This window comes from Prunus mume, linkage group LG4 (assembly GCF_029339155.1).
Source record: "Prunus mume cultivar Tortuosa linkage group LG4, ASM2933915v1, whole genome shotgun sequence".
NCBI lineage: Eukaryota > Viridiplantae > Streptophyta > Magnoliopsida > Rosales > Rosaceae > Prunus > Prunus mume.
In genome coordinates this window covers 22556402-22571682 of record NC_142701.1, presented here as the reverse complement: position 1 = coordinate 22571682, position 15281 = coordinate 22556402, and the positions used below count along the sequence as shown (strand labels likewise).

The following is a 15281-nucleotide window of genomic DNA, read 5'->3' as shown; positions in this document are numbered from 1 at the left end:
TCAACCATCGTTGGCATATAGCGGTGTTGGTCATCCACAAGACTTCAAGTCTAAAGTCGGCAGGCAATTATCCTGTTCATGTATTGTCTAGTATTATCATTCTTTTGAGCTAAGAGATAAGCATTATTATTATTATTATTTAAATATCATTATAGGAGGTATTGTCCTTTTCGAAGAGAATTAAAAGTAGCGTGTGTTCTTTGACTATATAACACGTAACTGGATGTTATGAACTTATCAAGATGATCATTTCCAGACACAATTAAGTAATATAAAAACTAGAAAAACATGTACAAAATATATATATTTAAATGAAATGAAAATTTACACTATAAAATAATATGTAAGGAGCTATCATCCATATCCGCTTGGCATAGGATTCGGATCAAAGTCAAATTATTTAGAAACCTACACAATTTTCAAATTCAGTTCATGTCTTTTTTATTTTGTCAATAAAGTGCAGAAAATTTTACGTATTAATATCTAGGATTCAAACCCAAAAAAGATATATATATTATTTATAGATTCGAACCACTATAACTCTTTGGAGTGTGGGAGTAAAAAGTAATTTAGACTATCACTTGTACAAAATATTTTTTTTTAAAAAAAAAAACATGTCGGATGACTTCAAGTGCACCACAACCGGATCTTTCCCTCGTTCAGCCCACAGACCGAAATCAGTTGGATTTTTGAGGTTTCAAGCCGAACCAACTAGAAGAGAAAAGACAGAAGCCCAGCTACCCATAACATTGGGGTTGGGCCAAAAGTTGGACCAGGTTGCACCAGCCCATTGGACAGTGGACCATTTTTGCATCTTAAAACCAATTAGTTGTTGCAATTAGCATTATTTTTTCATTTAATAAGAATATGCCGACAAATATGATACATTAATGGCTTCCTCTTTTTGCCTTAAATTAAACTGATTCTCGCTAACCATTTTAAAGGGTTCCTATCTACCAGCAAAAGATGAAATAATTTTTTTCATTTGTTGCTTAGAACACGTTTAAATAGAGGAAGTCATTAATTGGGTATAATAGTGAATCTTCCAATATTTAATGCCCGACCCCAGGAAAAAGGAATATTATATGCATTTTGATATATCTAGTATGGGGAGCTTCTCCGACAAGAATTTTGCAGACACAGGGAATAGTTTTTGAAGCCACTAAAATGTTTCTGCCAATCACAAATATTTAAGTCCTGTACTCAACCTTTATATGCAAGAATCTCCCTAGTAAGAAAAGTGCCACTGACTGGAAAGCATAAATCAACAAGCAGACCTGCTGGTCATTTCCGCGGTACTAATAGAAAGCAGAACTATATTATTATGAGTAACGGTATTCGAAGTATCCTGCCACATAACACAGCAAGCAGCAGAACTTGAAGAAAAACAGAACTATTGTTTCAGACCTTTATAAGGTACATGTAACAGAACAGATTGTAGCAACACTCAATTTCTGATGATATATTACTCGCTTTGAGTAACGGGACCGCTGCTATTCAAAAACCATGAAGCTTGATGTCTTCCTTCTTAACAATGCCAGCCTGTTTAAAAGAAGATGAGAAGTTGACAAGTTATATTATACACATCAATCAATAGTATAATGTGGCGGCAACATAATTAAAAAAACAGACAGATCCACTACCTGCACAAGGAAGGAGGAAACATTCTTTCTCTGGTCCCCCTGAAGTTGTATGACCTGCAACCATGAAACATATAAGCCTTTGGTTGCAATGACAGTAAACTGACACGTTGAATATTTGTATAGATGTTTTGCCGATGGCTAATGAACAACAATGCTCACAATACATGGAAAATGTTTAGTGCAAGCTTGCACCCTATACTCAAAGGGAGAAGAAATCTACTACACATGCAATAAATTCTCCTTTCAGCCCTTTTCATCACCGCAAATTAGCAACACCAATCTTGTGGCCCGACATAGACTATCAAATAAATAATGCACCATATCTTACATCTACTTTGCAATCATCGTACCAAAAGAATGCATCTTGATTTACTAACTGCCCATTTGCATTGCTTATTTGGAGCAAAAATCACTTATTTTGAAAGTTTCTTTTTCCAAGAGACGGGAACAAACCTGGCCTAACTCAGGATCCTCGACCACAGTACCATTACAACAGAACTCTTTCTTGAGGTCCTTTAGTATCTTATTGTAGCTGTATTCCTTCTTCAATCCTTGCACAGTAGTCAGGCTTTTCCTCCCGTTACGTTGCTGCACACGCACATGCACATACTCTTTTGTCCCAGCACCTGAGTCCTCAGCATTTGCATCAGCAAAGGGATCTGCCCAAACAATCCACAAAGACACAAACCACCAAAAATTTAATGCTTAGATTGCTTGAATGAAGTATGCTTATAATAAATCATATCACCTAAAATGGATCAGCTTAAAAGAACAGAACCTTACCAAAAGCAGATGGGACCTGGGTGTCGAATTCAGACATGAAACTTGACTGTTGGAGGAAGAAGATCAAGTAACCAACAAAGGGTTTTCTTAAAATATTAATATTAAATCTGCTACACAAAAGGATAGAGAAAACCCAATCAGCCAAATCCAGAAAACATAGAAACAAAATCACAATTTGATAATCTCATTATATTAACAGGCCAAAAAGTCACAGTAATTACCAAAGTACACATTTTTATTGATCCAAACTCACTTCTTCCATATTACCAGAACCCAAACCTCATACTCTTCGACTTACCCCTAATATCATAAAATTAAATCCACCATAAAAAATTCTATACATACCCAGCTTATACAAATTGCCCATAATCCCACAATCCTCAAGCTAATAATTCATACAAATCAAATCGACCCAGAAAGAATTAATCTAAATTAGCGATAAATCAAACACAACCGAAAATAAATTTCATTCCTGAATCAACAATAACGATAACAACATGAAAAGAGAAATTACCTGAACGAAGAGACGGTAAATCCAAGCAGGCGATTTGGAAACAGAGATGAGGTAAAGAGAGAAAGATTGGTAGGAGCTCTATATATAGGATATGAAAAAGTCGTGCGAACCACAGAAACTCGGATTTTACTTTATTCTTTCTTATTTATCGCGTTAAAGAAGAGCTTCCTGCTGCCGTACGCCTTTGTTTGGCTTGTTCTTTTGTGGGGGTTTCAGGATTGGACGGTTGGGAGAAGCGTGTGTAGGAACGGACGGTTTGTGATTTACCTTCACGCGGCAATATTGCCCTTGAGGATCTGATTCTGCCTAAGCCGCGTATTGCCTGCGGTCGTTTTCTCTATGACACCAAAACGCACCGCCATGTCTCGTTTCACCGGTTTAGACTTCCAAGTACTTACTTAGTAAATCACCCTTCCTAAAAAAGGATGATTTAAAATTTTAATTTCTGCCACTTACTAATTCAATTTTTAGTGTAGCCTTCTAATTAATAAGCAACAAAAGTTTTTTTTTTCACTAGCGTACACGTGTTAAAATATAAATTATTGGATCTTATTTTAATAAGGTGGCAGTCTTATATTGAAAGTTAAGCAGATTCTAGCAGTGAAAATTCAAACATAAGATCTAAAAGCCAATTACTAATTCAATTAGTGTAGTGTAGCCTTCTAATTAATAACCAACAAAAAAGTTTTAATTTTAATACAAATTTATAAATAAACCCAATCCTAGACATGTATTTATAAAAAAACCCAAGTACTATTTAAACATAGAAACACACCCAAAATTAACCCCAAAGTCAACTTGTTGGGTGTGTTTATAAATGGGTTTTGAGTGTGTGTAATGATGGATTTTGGGTGTGTTTATATGTTTAAATAATGCTTGGGTTTTTTTATAATTTCAACCCCCATTTTGGGTGTTTTAGTGAAACTCCCTTATTTTAAACATCATAACATCATATTGAGTTTCCACAATTTTCCTGAACCCTTTATTTTTGTCTTATTCTATTTCCAAATTTAGCCCTCTTAAATTGTGAATTACCCAACCTTCTATTATTCTTTTCCTCAGTTTTTTTATTATTATATATATATAGAAAAAACCTGTCTATTTAGTTTTTAAGAAAAAACTACACAAATGCAAAGGCCCAAAACCATTGGACCCTCACTCTCTCATACTCGGAGCTCCGGTTCCTATACCCACAGAGACAGAGCCAAGCCGAAACCTTTGCCTTATTTCCCACCTTCTCGCCCGATCTCCCTTATTTTTTCTTCTCCGTTTCTCATTGCTTGCTTGGATTCATAGTCTTTGTATCCAGGTACTTGTTCGTTTCTTCCTTGTTGCTGTTTGTTGGGATATGGTTTTTATTTTTTTGGTTATGTTGATTGATTGCATACTCAAATCTAATTCCTTTCTCATTTTCTTTGATTTATATGAGTTATGAACCTGTAAAGTTTGTTATTTGACGAACTTGAGAAAAATGGTTTCCCTTTTTCTCCCTTGTAATTTAAAGTTTAGGGGGATTTTGTATAAGCTATGGAACTGGGTCATGGTGGTTTTATGGAAGCTGTGGTTTTGAATCGATTAAAGAGTTCTACTTTCGTAATTAATGTGTTTGCTTTATGTACTGCTGTGCTAAGCTAGTAACTTGTTGCACATTATACCATCCAAATATGACGTGGGTGACTTCTTGTTATGTTTTCTGCATTTGACTCATTGGCTTTTAGTCTACCCTTTGCGGAGCAGATGTGATTTTATATGGTTTTGGCACAAAAGGAAATTATGGCACTGAGGAAGAAGTTGTTTGAGAGTTCCAATTTCAATGGCAAGATTATGTACACCTTTTCAAGGTATTTTAGCTCAAACAAGATGGACTTAAGGAAGCTAAAGCCTATGATTCAGAAGAGAATCCAAGAACGGGCTAAGGATTATCCAGTACCAGGCATGATTCCAGTGGCCCAGGAGGTCCTTAATTCCCGGAGGCTCCTTATGCAAGGTGTCTCTACCCTCCTCAAAGTGTTACCAGTTATGGCCTGCAAGTAAATCCCTCATCTGCCAAGTTCTACTTTTTATTTTTATGTTCTTTTTTTTTGTTGTTGGGGGGGGTGGTGTTGTTGGTGTCCATATGAACTTCTAAGCTTTGAATTATTTAGCATTGAAATCCTTACTTTTCTATTACATAGGTTACAGATGTTTCGTGAAACAATATCGACTTTGATCTGCGTGTTTTTTAAAAATTATAGGCTTGTGTTATGAGGAAAATTCCGTGAAATCTAGGATGATTGAGTTGCTTTATAGCTGTCAATAGTGGAATACATACTCAAGCCCTTTTTAAATGCAAATTCTCTTGGATCTGTCCTGTGCAAATTTCTTCATGGAAGCTTCACAGTTTATGTTCTGTATTTCTTGTCTCAGAAAAATTAGACCACTATATCTACATGTTCCTGAGCTCCCTAAATACTATTTTTGAAAGCTGCACTAGCTATGTTTTCCAAATTGGCGTTAATGTAATTGATCTCCATTCTCCCTCCTGCTCTGATGGACAGTTTTTGTGACTCAAAAGAAAAGCCAGAGTTTTTCATCCATATCCTACTTTTGCAGATTCTGTCCAGAAGTATATATAGGTGAGAAAGGCCACGTAATTCAGACTTGTTGTGGTTTCAAACGTCGTGGCAAGAATCGGGTTCATGAATGGATAACTGGTGGTTTAAATGATGTGCTTGCTCCAGTAGAGGCATTTCACCTGAAGCACATGTTCCAGGATGTTATTAAGCACCATCAGAGGTTTGACTTTGAACGTGTTCCTGCAGTTGTTGAGCTATGCTGGCAAGCAGGGGCAAATGATGGAAATCAGTATTCAAATTGGAGCCCAGAAAGTGATTGTTGTAGTGTTGATGGAGCTGAGTCTTTGTCACCTGATGAACTGGTTATGATTGCCAGTGGAACTTTGAAGGCATGGGAAGTTCTCAGAAATGGCGTGGAGAAGTTATTGATGGTTTATCCAGCAAAAGTGTGTAAACATTGTTCAGAAGTTCATGTAGGGCCTTCTGGGCATAAGGCTAGGCTTTGTGGAATTTTTAAGTATGAGAGTTGGCAGGGAACGCACTTTTGGGGAAAGGCAAATGTAGATGATCTTGTGCCTCCAAAGATTGTTTGGCGGCGACGGCCTCAGGATCCTCAAGTGCTTTTGAATGAAGGGAGGGGCTTTTATGGGCATGCTCCAGCAGTAGTAGAACTGTGCACACAGGCAGGTGCCATTGCACCCAGGAAGTATCACTGTTTGATGAAACTACAGGGTGTAGCTACACTTTGAAATCAAAGTTTGTACCATCCGAAAGATCAAATGTAAATGCAGTTGATTCCAAGGTGGGAAATTGAAGCCCAGCAGGAGCTCCCTGGGATCACAGATGTGTGTAGAATTGTTTAACCATGACGTTTGATGATATGAAGCGGGAAATTGGAGCCCCACAGAAGCTCCCTTGTCATCTGATCTTAACCATCAGATGAATGACGACGGGTCCAAGATGGAACCCGCAATGAAATGGGGTCTATTGCCCCCGTTGACATGGATCATGAAAGAGCCGAGGAAATGTGTAGCTCTGCTTTTGCTATGGGCACAGAAACAAGATATAGTGGAAAGAGTAAGAAAGGGGTTAAACTCATAGGAAATTAAGTTGTTATTTTCTTGTACTTAAATGATCTTATAGATGGTTAATACAACATGATAAATAATTAAAATCCCTAACGGAATCGAATGCTCGGTTGTGCTTCTCTAATAGATTTTAAATATAATTAGATTAGTTTAAATTTCATTTTCAGCTATAGCACTACTTCTCTTGCATGTCAATATCCGCCGCGATAGACGGCCCCTTTAAACACATATATGGGATCTCCATCTTCCACACCATGCCACCTGAGGCTACAATTGTCACGCATGGTCCTCTGCTTGTGTATGAACAAATAATCATCAATTGGAAGAAGTTTCCTGCTTAAAAGCAGTTGCCTCATCTCATTAACTGTGCTTGTGTCTTTCATTTTCAAAGGAATTCTGGATGCATTAAGCAAGCTTGAGGAAGTTTGTACCACAAGATTCAATCTCCTTGAGGGAGTATCATCCGTCGGACGATTCACGGCCTTGAGGAACACAAGGATTTCAGAAAATTCACGGATGCCGTACTCGCTTAAGTTGCGAATATCTTCTTCTAACTCAATTCCACAAAAGAAGAGTGACATTCTTTTGATGGGTGTACCATAAAGAATGTGGATTGTATCTTTTAGGCTACTCACTGTTTCTGTTCTGTTCACCTCTATGTGATGCTGTATTGCTGAAAATTTTATGATAATCGGAATCGTACTAGAACGGTGAAAAGGAGGTTCCATGCATTTGATTGTGAGGTTAATTTTTGTACCTTCAGTGACAATTGGATAGTCTTCCATGTCTAGTCCATCTACTAATTCCCATCCCCACACTGCAAGGGTTTGTGAAGCCATTGGGATGCCCAAGAGTTGTGCAATCTTCCCTTTGATTTCAAGGACAGGTTCTTTGAGACCCACTTCTATGGTGAATTCATGTCCCCATGTATCAATAACGACCCTCATCTTGTCACTCATAACTGTCCTATAGTTTCTCTTGCTCTGTGAGACTGAAAAAACCAAACACAAATAAGAACACTGGATGGCAGATGGGTTTTTAATTTTATGCTGGTGAAGAACGGTTTTTAAGTTCAAAATAACTTTGATCTTAGAGTCATGTCAAAAACATGAGTAGTTTCCCATCATTCTATTTGTATTTGTATCTGAATACATGCAAAAAGCATTCTCAACTTTGATCATGAGCATATAATTCAGGAAGGACACACACACCTTATTTAATTAGTGGTAGAGCTAATTAAGCAAGATTATTGCACAGTTTTAAATTAAATCCCCTCTCCAAATTATTTCAAAAATTAGTGACCACATGATTTGGGAGCAGTTGAAGCAGAACGTGGACATGCATAATATGTTATCATAGGAGATTAATTATAATATCCAGGAGTTGTGCGACTGAGTGGCATTTTGTTATTTTGTTGGAATTATGTTTCACTATCCAATATGAAAAAGGGATCGTATGCATTTTTTGACAGGATGCTACTTCTAGGTTAAAATGGAAAAATGTTGTTTGGTCAGGAATTCTAGAAGGAATATATCCATGTTGTCTTTAGTCATTTTGCACATACATTCAACTGAGTAAAACTCGTCTGTATCGGACAATCAATAATTTAAAAAGCTTAAACTGTCAGAAAATGGTTAAACAATGTACGTCAAGAGTCGTAGAGTGTAGGCTACTGAGCTTATAGAACATAGTCAAATATGACCCAGTTTATAATGCATCGATTCTGAAACTTGGCTGGAGCAGACCAACCATATAATTAGCCACTTTGTTTATATTGGTTTCTTTAATGACAATTCAATTTTGTATGAGCATGTGTTTTTGAATCATAGTCTTCCCTGTCAGCCTGTTACCAAATGTGTGCGAGACTGAGTCCATACCTCAACTAAACATTTTCAATTTATAGCACACTCTGGCATAACCTTGAGAATATTGCTAGCTCATTAACGACTATGTATTTCATTATCTTATATCCTGTCAAACACTCTTGGGTCTTTGACTTTGTTTTCACACTTAATCTGCAAAGTCATATTGTGCATGCTAATTATGTCAGCAATTTAGTTAAATCATGACCAACCATCAGTAATGGAAATTTTAGACCCAATCTCTTTGTAGAATAGCATTTTATACTTCAGGAAGCGTCGTTGTCAGTTCTCGTACGTACATAGTTTACGTTCTCAATTTTAATAATTTGCCAAGTAATAATTAATACAGATGTAATCAATGTTTAATACATAACTATGTTATCTGATTGATGATTGCCATGGAAATTTCATTGACTTCTTGAGAAACAATGTAAAATGCAAATTGTGTTATAAAATTCTGTGCTTATCTGTAATAGGCCAAATTCTCTGCATGAATTAGCATGCTATTGATAAGGTCAACATCTCTCAAACTGATTATATTATAATTTTTTGTTTTTCTGTTAATACTCTGCAACCAAACATGTTCCAGTTTTCAAAATGAATTCTTAATTATTTCTTTCAATCGTTTCCTCAATCCCACTACTATGACGTTAATTTCATACTTCCCCTATGGGTCTAAGCATTACTAGTGTTGAAGAATATAAAGTTACATATCAGAAACTTGACTAAATAAATTACAGCTTATAATAAGTGGTTCTACTCCTAATAATGCCGAGGTTCTTTTGTGATAAAACCCCACATCTACTCCTAGGCCTTACTGTTAGATAAATTACAATTTATTTGATATTTCTTAACTCTAATTTATGTCTGAAGCTTTATCCTTTTTTCTTTTCTTCTTTATCTTATAACTCAAAGTTTGTCTTATGTTTTTTTTTCTTGTTATTATGAGTATTATTATTGTTTTTTTTTTCTGTGAGCTGTCAACTTGAGTTGTCATTATTTATTTTTTGGAGAGGAAGTTGTCAAACCGTTCGTTAGGCGGCGTTTAACGTTTCAGATGATATGAAGTCTATAAACAACTCTTAAGGACAATATGTTCTGACAAATTCAAAGGCTTAAACATAACTATAAAACCCATGACACGTCTCGTACCATATCACACTGGTAATTCGTATCGACGATAAGTCTATCTAAGGGCAATGGCTACTCAAAAGCTTATCTCAGTTTTGTTTCTTCAACTCCTGCTTGTTCTGTTGGCCTCTGAATTCAGCAATGGGCAGAAGTTGAAAGTTGGGTTTTACCACAAAACATGCCCAAACATAGAGGCTATTGTGGCAAAAACTACTCAGCAATACATATCTCGGGCACCAACTCTTGCTGCTCCTTTGTTAAGGATGCATTTTCATGATTGTTTTGTTAGGGTATGTTGTTTGGTTGCATTAAATACTTGCCTCCTACGTAATCCATCAAATCTTGGTCAGGCAATATATAATTGTACAATATATATATTTCCTCTACTGTTTTGTTAAAGAAGTTGCAGAACAATTGCTAAGGACTGAATTTTGTTCCTAGCTAACTCCATTAAATTTTGATTTCCAGGGATGTGATGGCTCTGTGCTGTTGAATTCCACCTCGAGCAATAGCGCTGAGAAAGATGCATTCCCCAACCAAAGCTTAAGAGGGTTCCATGTCATAGATGCTGTGAAATCTGCAGTAGAAAAGAAGTGTCCTGGTGTTGTTTCTTGTGCTGATATCTTGGCATTGGTAGCTCGCGACGCAGTAAGAATGGTAAAAAGAAACTAATCTTGTATCCACATAATTCTATAATTTTACTGCATATGTTGTTAAATAATCGGGTAGCTTTACTGAATCGATATTTTAATTTCAGCTTCATGGATCATTTTGGGAGGTTCCGACAGGACGTAGAGATGGAAGAGTGTCAGTAAATTCAGAGGCCTTAAGAGGGTTACCAGCTCCTTCTGCAAACATAACACAGCTCAAAGCAACATTTGCTTCAAAGGGTCTGAGTGTTAAAGACCTAGTGGTTCTATCAGGTGACGAATCTTATGTTTGATAAATAATTTTTTGTTTGTCTGGTTGTTTTTGTTTCATGAAACTCTAACTTATAAGCTCCTTTTTTTTTTCTTGTCTCAGGAGGACACACCATCGGAACATCTCACTGCGGACCCTTTTCGAGTCGCTTGTACAATTTCACCGGTAAAGGAGACACAGACCCGAAATTGGACAAAAACTACATAGCTCAGCTGAAGATAAAATGTAAGCCAGGGGACATCAAAACCCTGGTTGAAATGGACCCTGGAAGCTTCAAATCATTTGATGAAGATTACTACACTCTTGTCACCAAAAGAAGAGGACTTTTCCAATCTGATTCAGCTCTTCTTGATGACCCTGAGACAAGAGCCTATGTGATACAGCAAGCTACCTCTCATGGAGCCACCTTCCTAAAAGATTTTGGTGCCTCAATGGTAAATATGGGAAACATTGGGGTCCTCACAGGCAACTCAGGTGAAATAAGGAAGCAATTGTGCTTTTGTTAATTGAGGGCAAATGCAAGCAAGCAAGTTCATATTATTTTCTGTATATTTTTGTTTCAGCTGGTGATCATTTGAATTTTCAAGTGTAATATAAGTTGGCTGTTCCAAAAGGTTGCAGCCAATAGTTGGTAACCAGGTCATGTGATTTTGCAGTGTTATGGTGGTGGAGCCTTCACCATATATATCATGCAACTTCTCAATTATTTTCCCGGCAAATAAAGTATTGTGGGGCATTTTAATCTTATAATAAAGCTTAAATATTCGTTTGAGACAGAAATATTTGTTTGTGTACAGCTTGCTTGAATGCTAATAAAGGGCCAGAAACAATTGTTCTCCAACTTTCTTCAACGTGATCTGAATTCTGACTGTGTTGATTATTTTAATCTAAGCCGACATGGTCCACCAGTTAGATATTGGCAAAATATCACAGTAAATTATTTCCACATTGGTAAAGTTCAAAAAGATGAAAAAGGATAATGGAACTTTGCTGTATTTTGGCTCTGTTGAACATGCGGCATAGCCGGGATTATTTTTGTACCCCATTAATAGGAGGTGTACTGTAGTCGTGATTATCTTTTGTACTCGATGAAAATTTGTATTGGATACTTGTTTGGATCTGAATATAGGTTCAAATGATTGATTGCATGTGTGACTATTGTAATTGAATCTTTCAATTTTTATCAATGATATTTAAGTTGTTTGAAGCAAAAAAAAAAAAAAAGTAAGCAGTTCATGACTGGATGCCCTGAATTATATAAGTGCATGGCAAAAAGAGAGAGCAAAGAATCAATAAAAGCAATATCTTTCCTTCCAAAGTACTTATAGCCAACTCTCTGCATGCTTAAAAGTTTGATTAAAAATTAGATTAAGGCTAACAAAAGATATTTATCATATGATGTATGATCACTTTAAGCATTTTCTTTAACTTTAATTTTAATTATTCAATCTAATGGAAACTTAAAGTGGATTCTCTTAATATGGTTTTGAATGATATGAGATAAAGAGCCATATAAGTAATTGATGATGTTACACTTGGTCTCAAACTTCATAGGCTCATAGCATAGCACAATGATTTTGCAGGGATGAAGCCAAAATTATAGGGTTTTGGCTTTAGGCTATGTTACCAAAAGATCAGTAGGAAAAAGACGTCGAAAAACCCCACTGGGCCTAACATAAAGGAGAAAGTCAACTTGGTCTCGTTCTTCAAAAACTTTGACGCTCCCAAATGTTCAATTAAGGATAATGTTTGTCTCGTTTAAAGATATACTTCTTCTTACAAATCACACATATACAAAAATAATTCATAAATATATATATATATATAAACTTATATACACATATCAATACTGTATTTGGCAGCAAGATAAGAGCTCTTACTTACATGGTAACGAAGAAAATATTTTCCTTCAATTAATTACGACCTTAAATACATCATTAACAGAATCATTCACATCCTATGTTCATCATTTTATTTCGTTTATGCCTTAAACACAAAATTCTGAACCAAAACGCACAACAGAAGATAAGACAGGTCGTCTCTATTAATTTTGTTTTTTTTCCCGTTTTGTCTTTCATTGCATAATATTGTGTTTTTTCAATTTTATAAAAAAAATTAAGACCAGCCGCGCAGGTGGCAGCATATAGCCAATTATTGATAAGAAAATTGGACAGGTGAGAATAAATTATAAAAATTAAAATTTCCTGTACCGGAGCAGTTGAGTTTTCTGCTTTATTATGCAAACTTCAGATCAACAACATCCACCAAATCCACGTTACATAAATGCGCGCGCGTACACATATATATATATATATATAAAAAGACGCCACCTTTGACTGCTAAACTTAAAACTGTTAACCAGTTATATTCAAGTCACCTTAATTAAGGAACATAAATTTATATAATCTCCAATTAATTATGAAAAAAAGACATAAATTATGATGGCAATGAGACCATAAAAGATGGGTGTTTGTCAGACAGACGCTAGCTTCAGACATAATCCATCATCAAAGTGAAAAAGCACTTGCTAATTTTGAATTTACTTTGCTTGTTATCTTATGAGGGACAAGCCTAACTGCTCATATTAAGTAATAATTTTTATTAAAATATGATAAAAGCTTTGCCTCCAAGCACTCCAAGCACATGTTAGTTGGCTAGCTGGATTATTTTCGTCACCCTGCAATTTTCTTATCTTTCACAGCTCAAGTTGAGGCTAGGGTCTATAAATTTCCAGTTCTAAATTTGGAACTGCAACTACATTCAAGTTTACAGCTGAAGCTTGTCTGCAAACGAAAATGGGATCGGTTCGTTTTTCTGGGATTTTATTAGCTTCATGCTTTTTGGTGATTTTAGGCCTCAGTAAAGCTCAGTTGCAGTTGGGTTTTTATGCCAAGAACTGCCCAAAAGCAGAGAAGATTGTGAAGGATTTTGTAGATGAACACATACACAATGCACCTTCAGTTGCAGCAGCCCTCATAAGAATGCACTTCCATGACTGCTTTGTCAGGGTTCGTGTTCATCATCTTCTTCCCTTGCCCAAGATTCTGCAGTCTACTTTGTTAGTGTTCAGAATTAAATTTTTTGAAACTAATTCAATTTTTTTTATAATGTTTTGCTTGACAGGGTTGTGATGCATCTGTTCTTCTGAACTCAACTTCAAGTAACCAAGCTGAAAAAGTTTCCCCTCCAAATCTAACACTCAGAGGCTTTAACTTCATTGACAGAATCAAGACCCTACTTGAAGCTGAATGCCCTGGAGTAGTTTCTTGTGCAGATACTATTGCTTTGGCAGCAAGAGACTCTATTGTAGCAACAGTAAGATCTCCAACCAATCATCCAAGTTTTAAAAGTAAATTTCATTAAAACCGAGTGAACTTATTATGCTTTTTTTTTTTTTCTTTAAATCTTTTTCCTTGGTTTGGTTAGGGAGGTCCATTTTGGAAGGTTCCAACAGGTAGAAGAGATGGGGTCATCTCAAGGAGAGCAGAAGCCTTAGCCAACATCCCAGCCCCAACTAGCAACTTCACCACTCTCCAAACAAGATTTGGTAATCTGGGTCTTGATTTGAAGGACTTGGTCTTGCTCTCAGGTAAATCTAAACGTTGAACAGGAAATGTTGCCTTTCCAAATAACCTACATGTTATGTTGGCAAATTATCAATTTGAACTATTGATTAAGTGCCCTCGTATATATCGTATATATAAATATATAGAGCCAAATTGCTAATATGACGGCCTACTACTATGTAATATTCTCTTAAGAGACTTATGTTGTTTCAATGTTGACAAACTGTTAATTTGAACTACTAATTGAGTAAATTCATATATATAAACATATATAATTAATTTGATACAATATTAACGGCTATTGAATAATATTCTCTTACGAGACTTATGTTGTTGCAAAATCGTGAATGCAGGGGCTCACACAATTGGTATCTCTCATTGCTCATCATTTTCAAACCGCCTTTACAATTTCACCGGCGTGGGTGACCAGGACCCAGCTTTGGACAAGCAATACGCAGCGAATCTCAAAGCAAACAAGTGCAAAAGTTCAACTGATAATACCACAATAGTTGAAATGGACCCTGGAAGCCACAGGACATTTGACCTCAGCTACTACACACTTTTGCTCAAAAGACGAGGCCTCTTTCAATCTGATGCTGCTTTAACCACAAGCTCAACCACCCTTAATTATATCAACCAGCTCCTCAAAGGTCCACTTCAGAATTTCTATGACGAATTTGCCAAGTCCATGGAGAAAATGGGTCGGGTTAATGTTAAGACTGGATCAGCTGGTGAGATTAGGAAGCAATGTGCAGTTGTGAATAGCTAGGAATAATCTTTGGTTAAATAATTTCTCAGTCTTTTCTTATTAGTAAATTATTTTTTTTCGTTTTTGGTGTGGCAATGTTTATGTATGCTTCTTTTTTATTTAAAGAATTTGGGTTGATTGGGGTTGTATGAAATTATGAATAAATGAGGTCCATCGATCGGAGTGTTGCTTTCTTTCTCAGTCAACATCATGTTTGTTTTATGTGATTCTAAATCATTATACTGTATATTGATTTTTGTCATGAGCATGACTAATCACCACTTTACCGACGTGATTTTTCAAACTTTATGATAAAATTCTAAAAAAAGTAATGTTATTTGAATACACTAAATTGACCATATTTAACAACCATACTATGTGTCAGTAGATGCGTACATGTCACTTTATTTAAAATAATCCACTGTTTTATATTGCTTTATTTAATTAATCAATATTCTTTAAAATTTTCA

At 35.9% G+C, this 15281-nt stretch overlaps 5 protein-coding genes across 6 annotated transcripts; 3 read left to right on the top strand and 2 right to left on the bottom strand.

The window, feature by feature from the left end:
- Nucleotides 1-1299: 1299 nt before the first annotated feature.
- Nucleotides 1300-3130, bottom strand: LOC103329400 (protein translation factor SUI1 homolog). Of its 2 annotated transcripts, none has more exons than XM_008231866.3 (5): nt 2941-3130; nt 2427-2536; nt 2097-2302; nt 1644-1697; nt 1300-1542 (listed from the first exon to the last, which is right to left on the bottom strand). In XM_008231866.3, exons 2-5 carry the CDS (start codon nt 2461-2463, stop codon nt 1498-1500), a joined length of 342 nt encoding a protein of 113 aa, XP_008230088.1. In that variant the 5' UTR covers nt 2464-2536; nt 2941-3130; the 3' UTR covers nt 1300-1497. The 2 variants fall into 2 exon arrangements, with proteins under 2 accessions (XP_008230088.1, XP_008230087.1); XM_008231865.2 differs by having other exon boundaries at nt 2427-2533; nt 2941-3126.
- A 1125-nt stretch (nt 3131-4255) lies between these two features.
- Nucleotides 4256-6758, top strand: APO4 (APO RNA-binding protein (DUF794)). The gene is made up of 2 exons (XM_008231869.3): nt 4256-4970; nt 5533-6758. Exons 1-2 carry the CDS (start codon nt 4690-4692, stop codon nt 6242-6244), a joined length of 993 nt encoding a protein of 330 aa, XP_008230091.2. The 5' UTR covers nt 4256-4689; the 3' UTR covers nt 6245-6758.
- On the bottom strand, nt 6585-7530 carry LOC103329401 (ubiquitin-like domain-containing protein). Its single transcript, XM_008231867.3, has one exon. It carries the CDS (start codon nt 7528-7530, stop codon nt 6775-6777), a length of 756 nt encoding a protein of 251 aa, XP_008230089.2. The 3' UTR covers nt 6585-6774.
- Nucleotides 7531-9580: 2050 nt separating this feature from the next.
- LOC103329404 (peroxidase 27-like) lies at nt 9581-11267 on the top strand. Its single transcript, XM_008231870.2, is given in 5 exon segments — nt 9581-9866; nt 10045-10233; nt 10334-10499; nt 10600-10985; nt 10987-11267. Coding segments are annotated over 5 exon segments (984 nt in total). The 5' UTR covers nt 9581-9644; the 3' UTR covers nt 11008-11267.
- Nucleotides 11268-13111: 1844 nt separating this feature from the next.
- Nucleotides 13112-15017, top strand: LOC103329405 (Peroxidase superfamily protein). The gene is made up of 4 exons (XM_008231872.2): nt 13112-13505; nt 13621-13812; nt 13924-14086; nt 14417-15017. Exons 1-4 carry the CDS (start codon nt 13293-13295, stop codon nt 14830-14832), a joined length of 984 nt encoding a protein of 327 aa, XP_008230094.2. The 5' UTR covers nt 13112-13292; the 3' UTR covers nt 14833-15017.
- The last annotated feature ends 264 nt before the right edge of the window (nt 15018-15281 follow it).

Excerpts from the sequence above, each read along its gene's own strand:
- LOC103329400 (XM_008231866.3), bottom strand. The coding sequence starts at position 2,463 with ATGTCTGAATTCGACACCCAGGTCCCATCTGCTTTTG. Across the intron at positions 2,303-2,426 it reads CCAGGTCCCATCTGCTTTTG|ATCCCTTTGCTGATGCAAAT; the intron begins GTAAGGTTCTGT and ends TTGTTTGGGCAG. Across the intron at positions 1,543-1,643 it reads TTTCCTCCTTCCTTGTGCAG|GCTGGCATTGTTAAGAAGGA; the intron begins GTAGTGGATCTG and ends TCTTTTAAACAG.
- APO4 (XM_008231869.3), top strand. The coding sequence starts at position 4,690 with ATGGTTTTGGCACAAAAGGAAATTATGGCACTGAGGAAGAAGTTGTTT. Across the intron at positions 4,971-5,532 it reads TTACCAGTTATGGCCTGCAA|ATTCTGTCCAGAAGTATATA; the intron begins GTAAATCCCTCA and ends CTACTTTTGCAG.
- LOC103329401 (XM_008231867.3), bottom strand. The coding sequence starts at position 7,530 with ATGAGGGTCGTTATTGATACATGGGGACATGAATTCACCATAGAAGTG.
- LOC103329405 (XM_008231872.2), top strand. The coding sequence starts at position 13,293 with ATGGGATCGGTTCGTTTTTCTGGGATTTTATTAGCTTCATGCTTTTTG. Across the intron at positions 13,506-13,620 it reads TCCATGACTGCTTTGTCAGG|GGTTGTGATGCATCTGTTCT; the intron begins GTTCGTGTTCAT and ends TTTGCTTGACAG. Across the intron at positions 13,813-13,923 it reads GAGACTCTATTGTAGCAACA|GGAGGTCCATTTTGGAAGGT; the intron begins GTAAGATCTCCA and ends TGGTTTGGTTAG.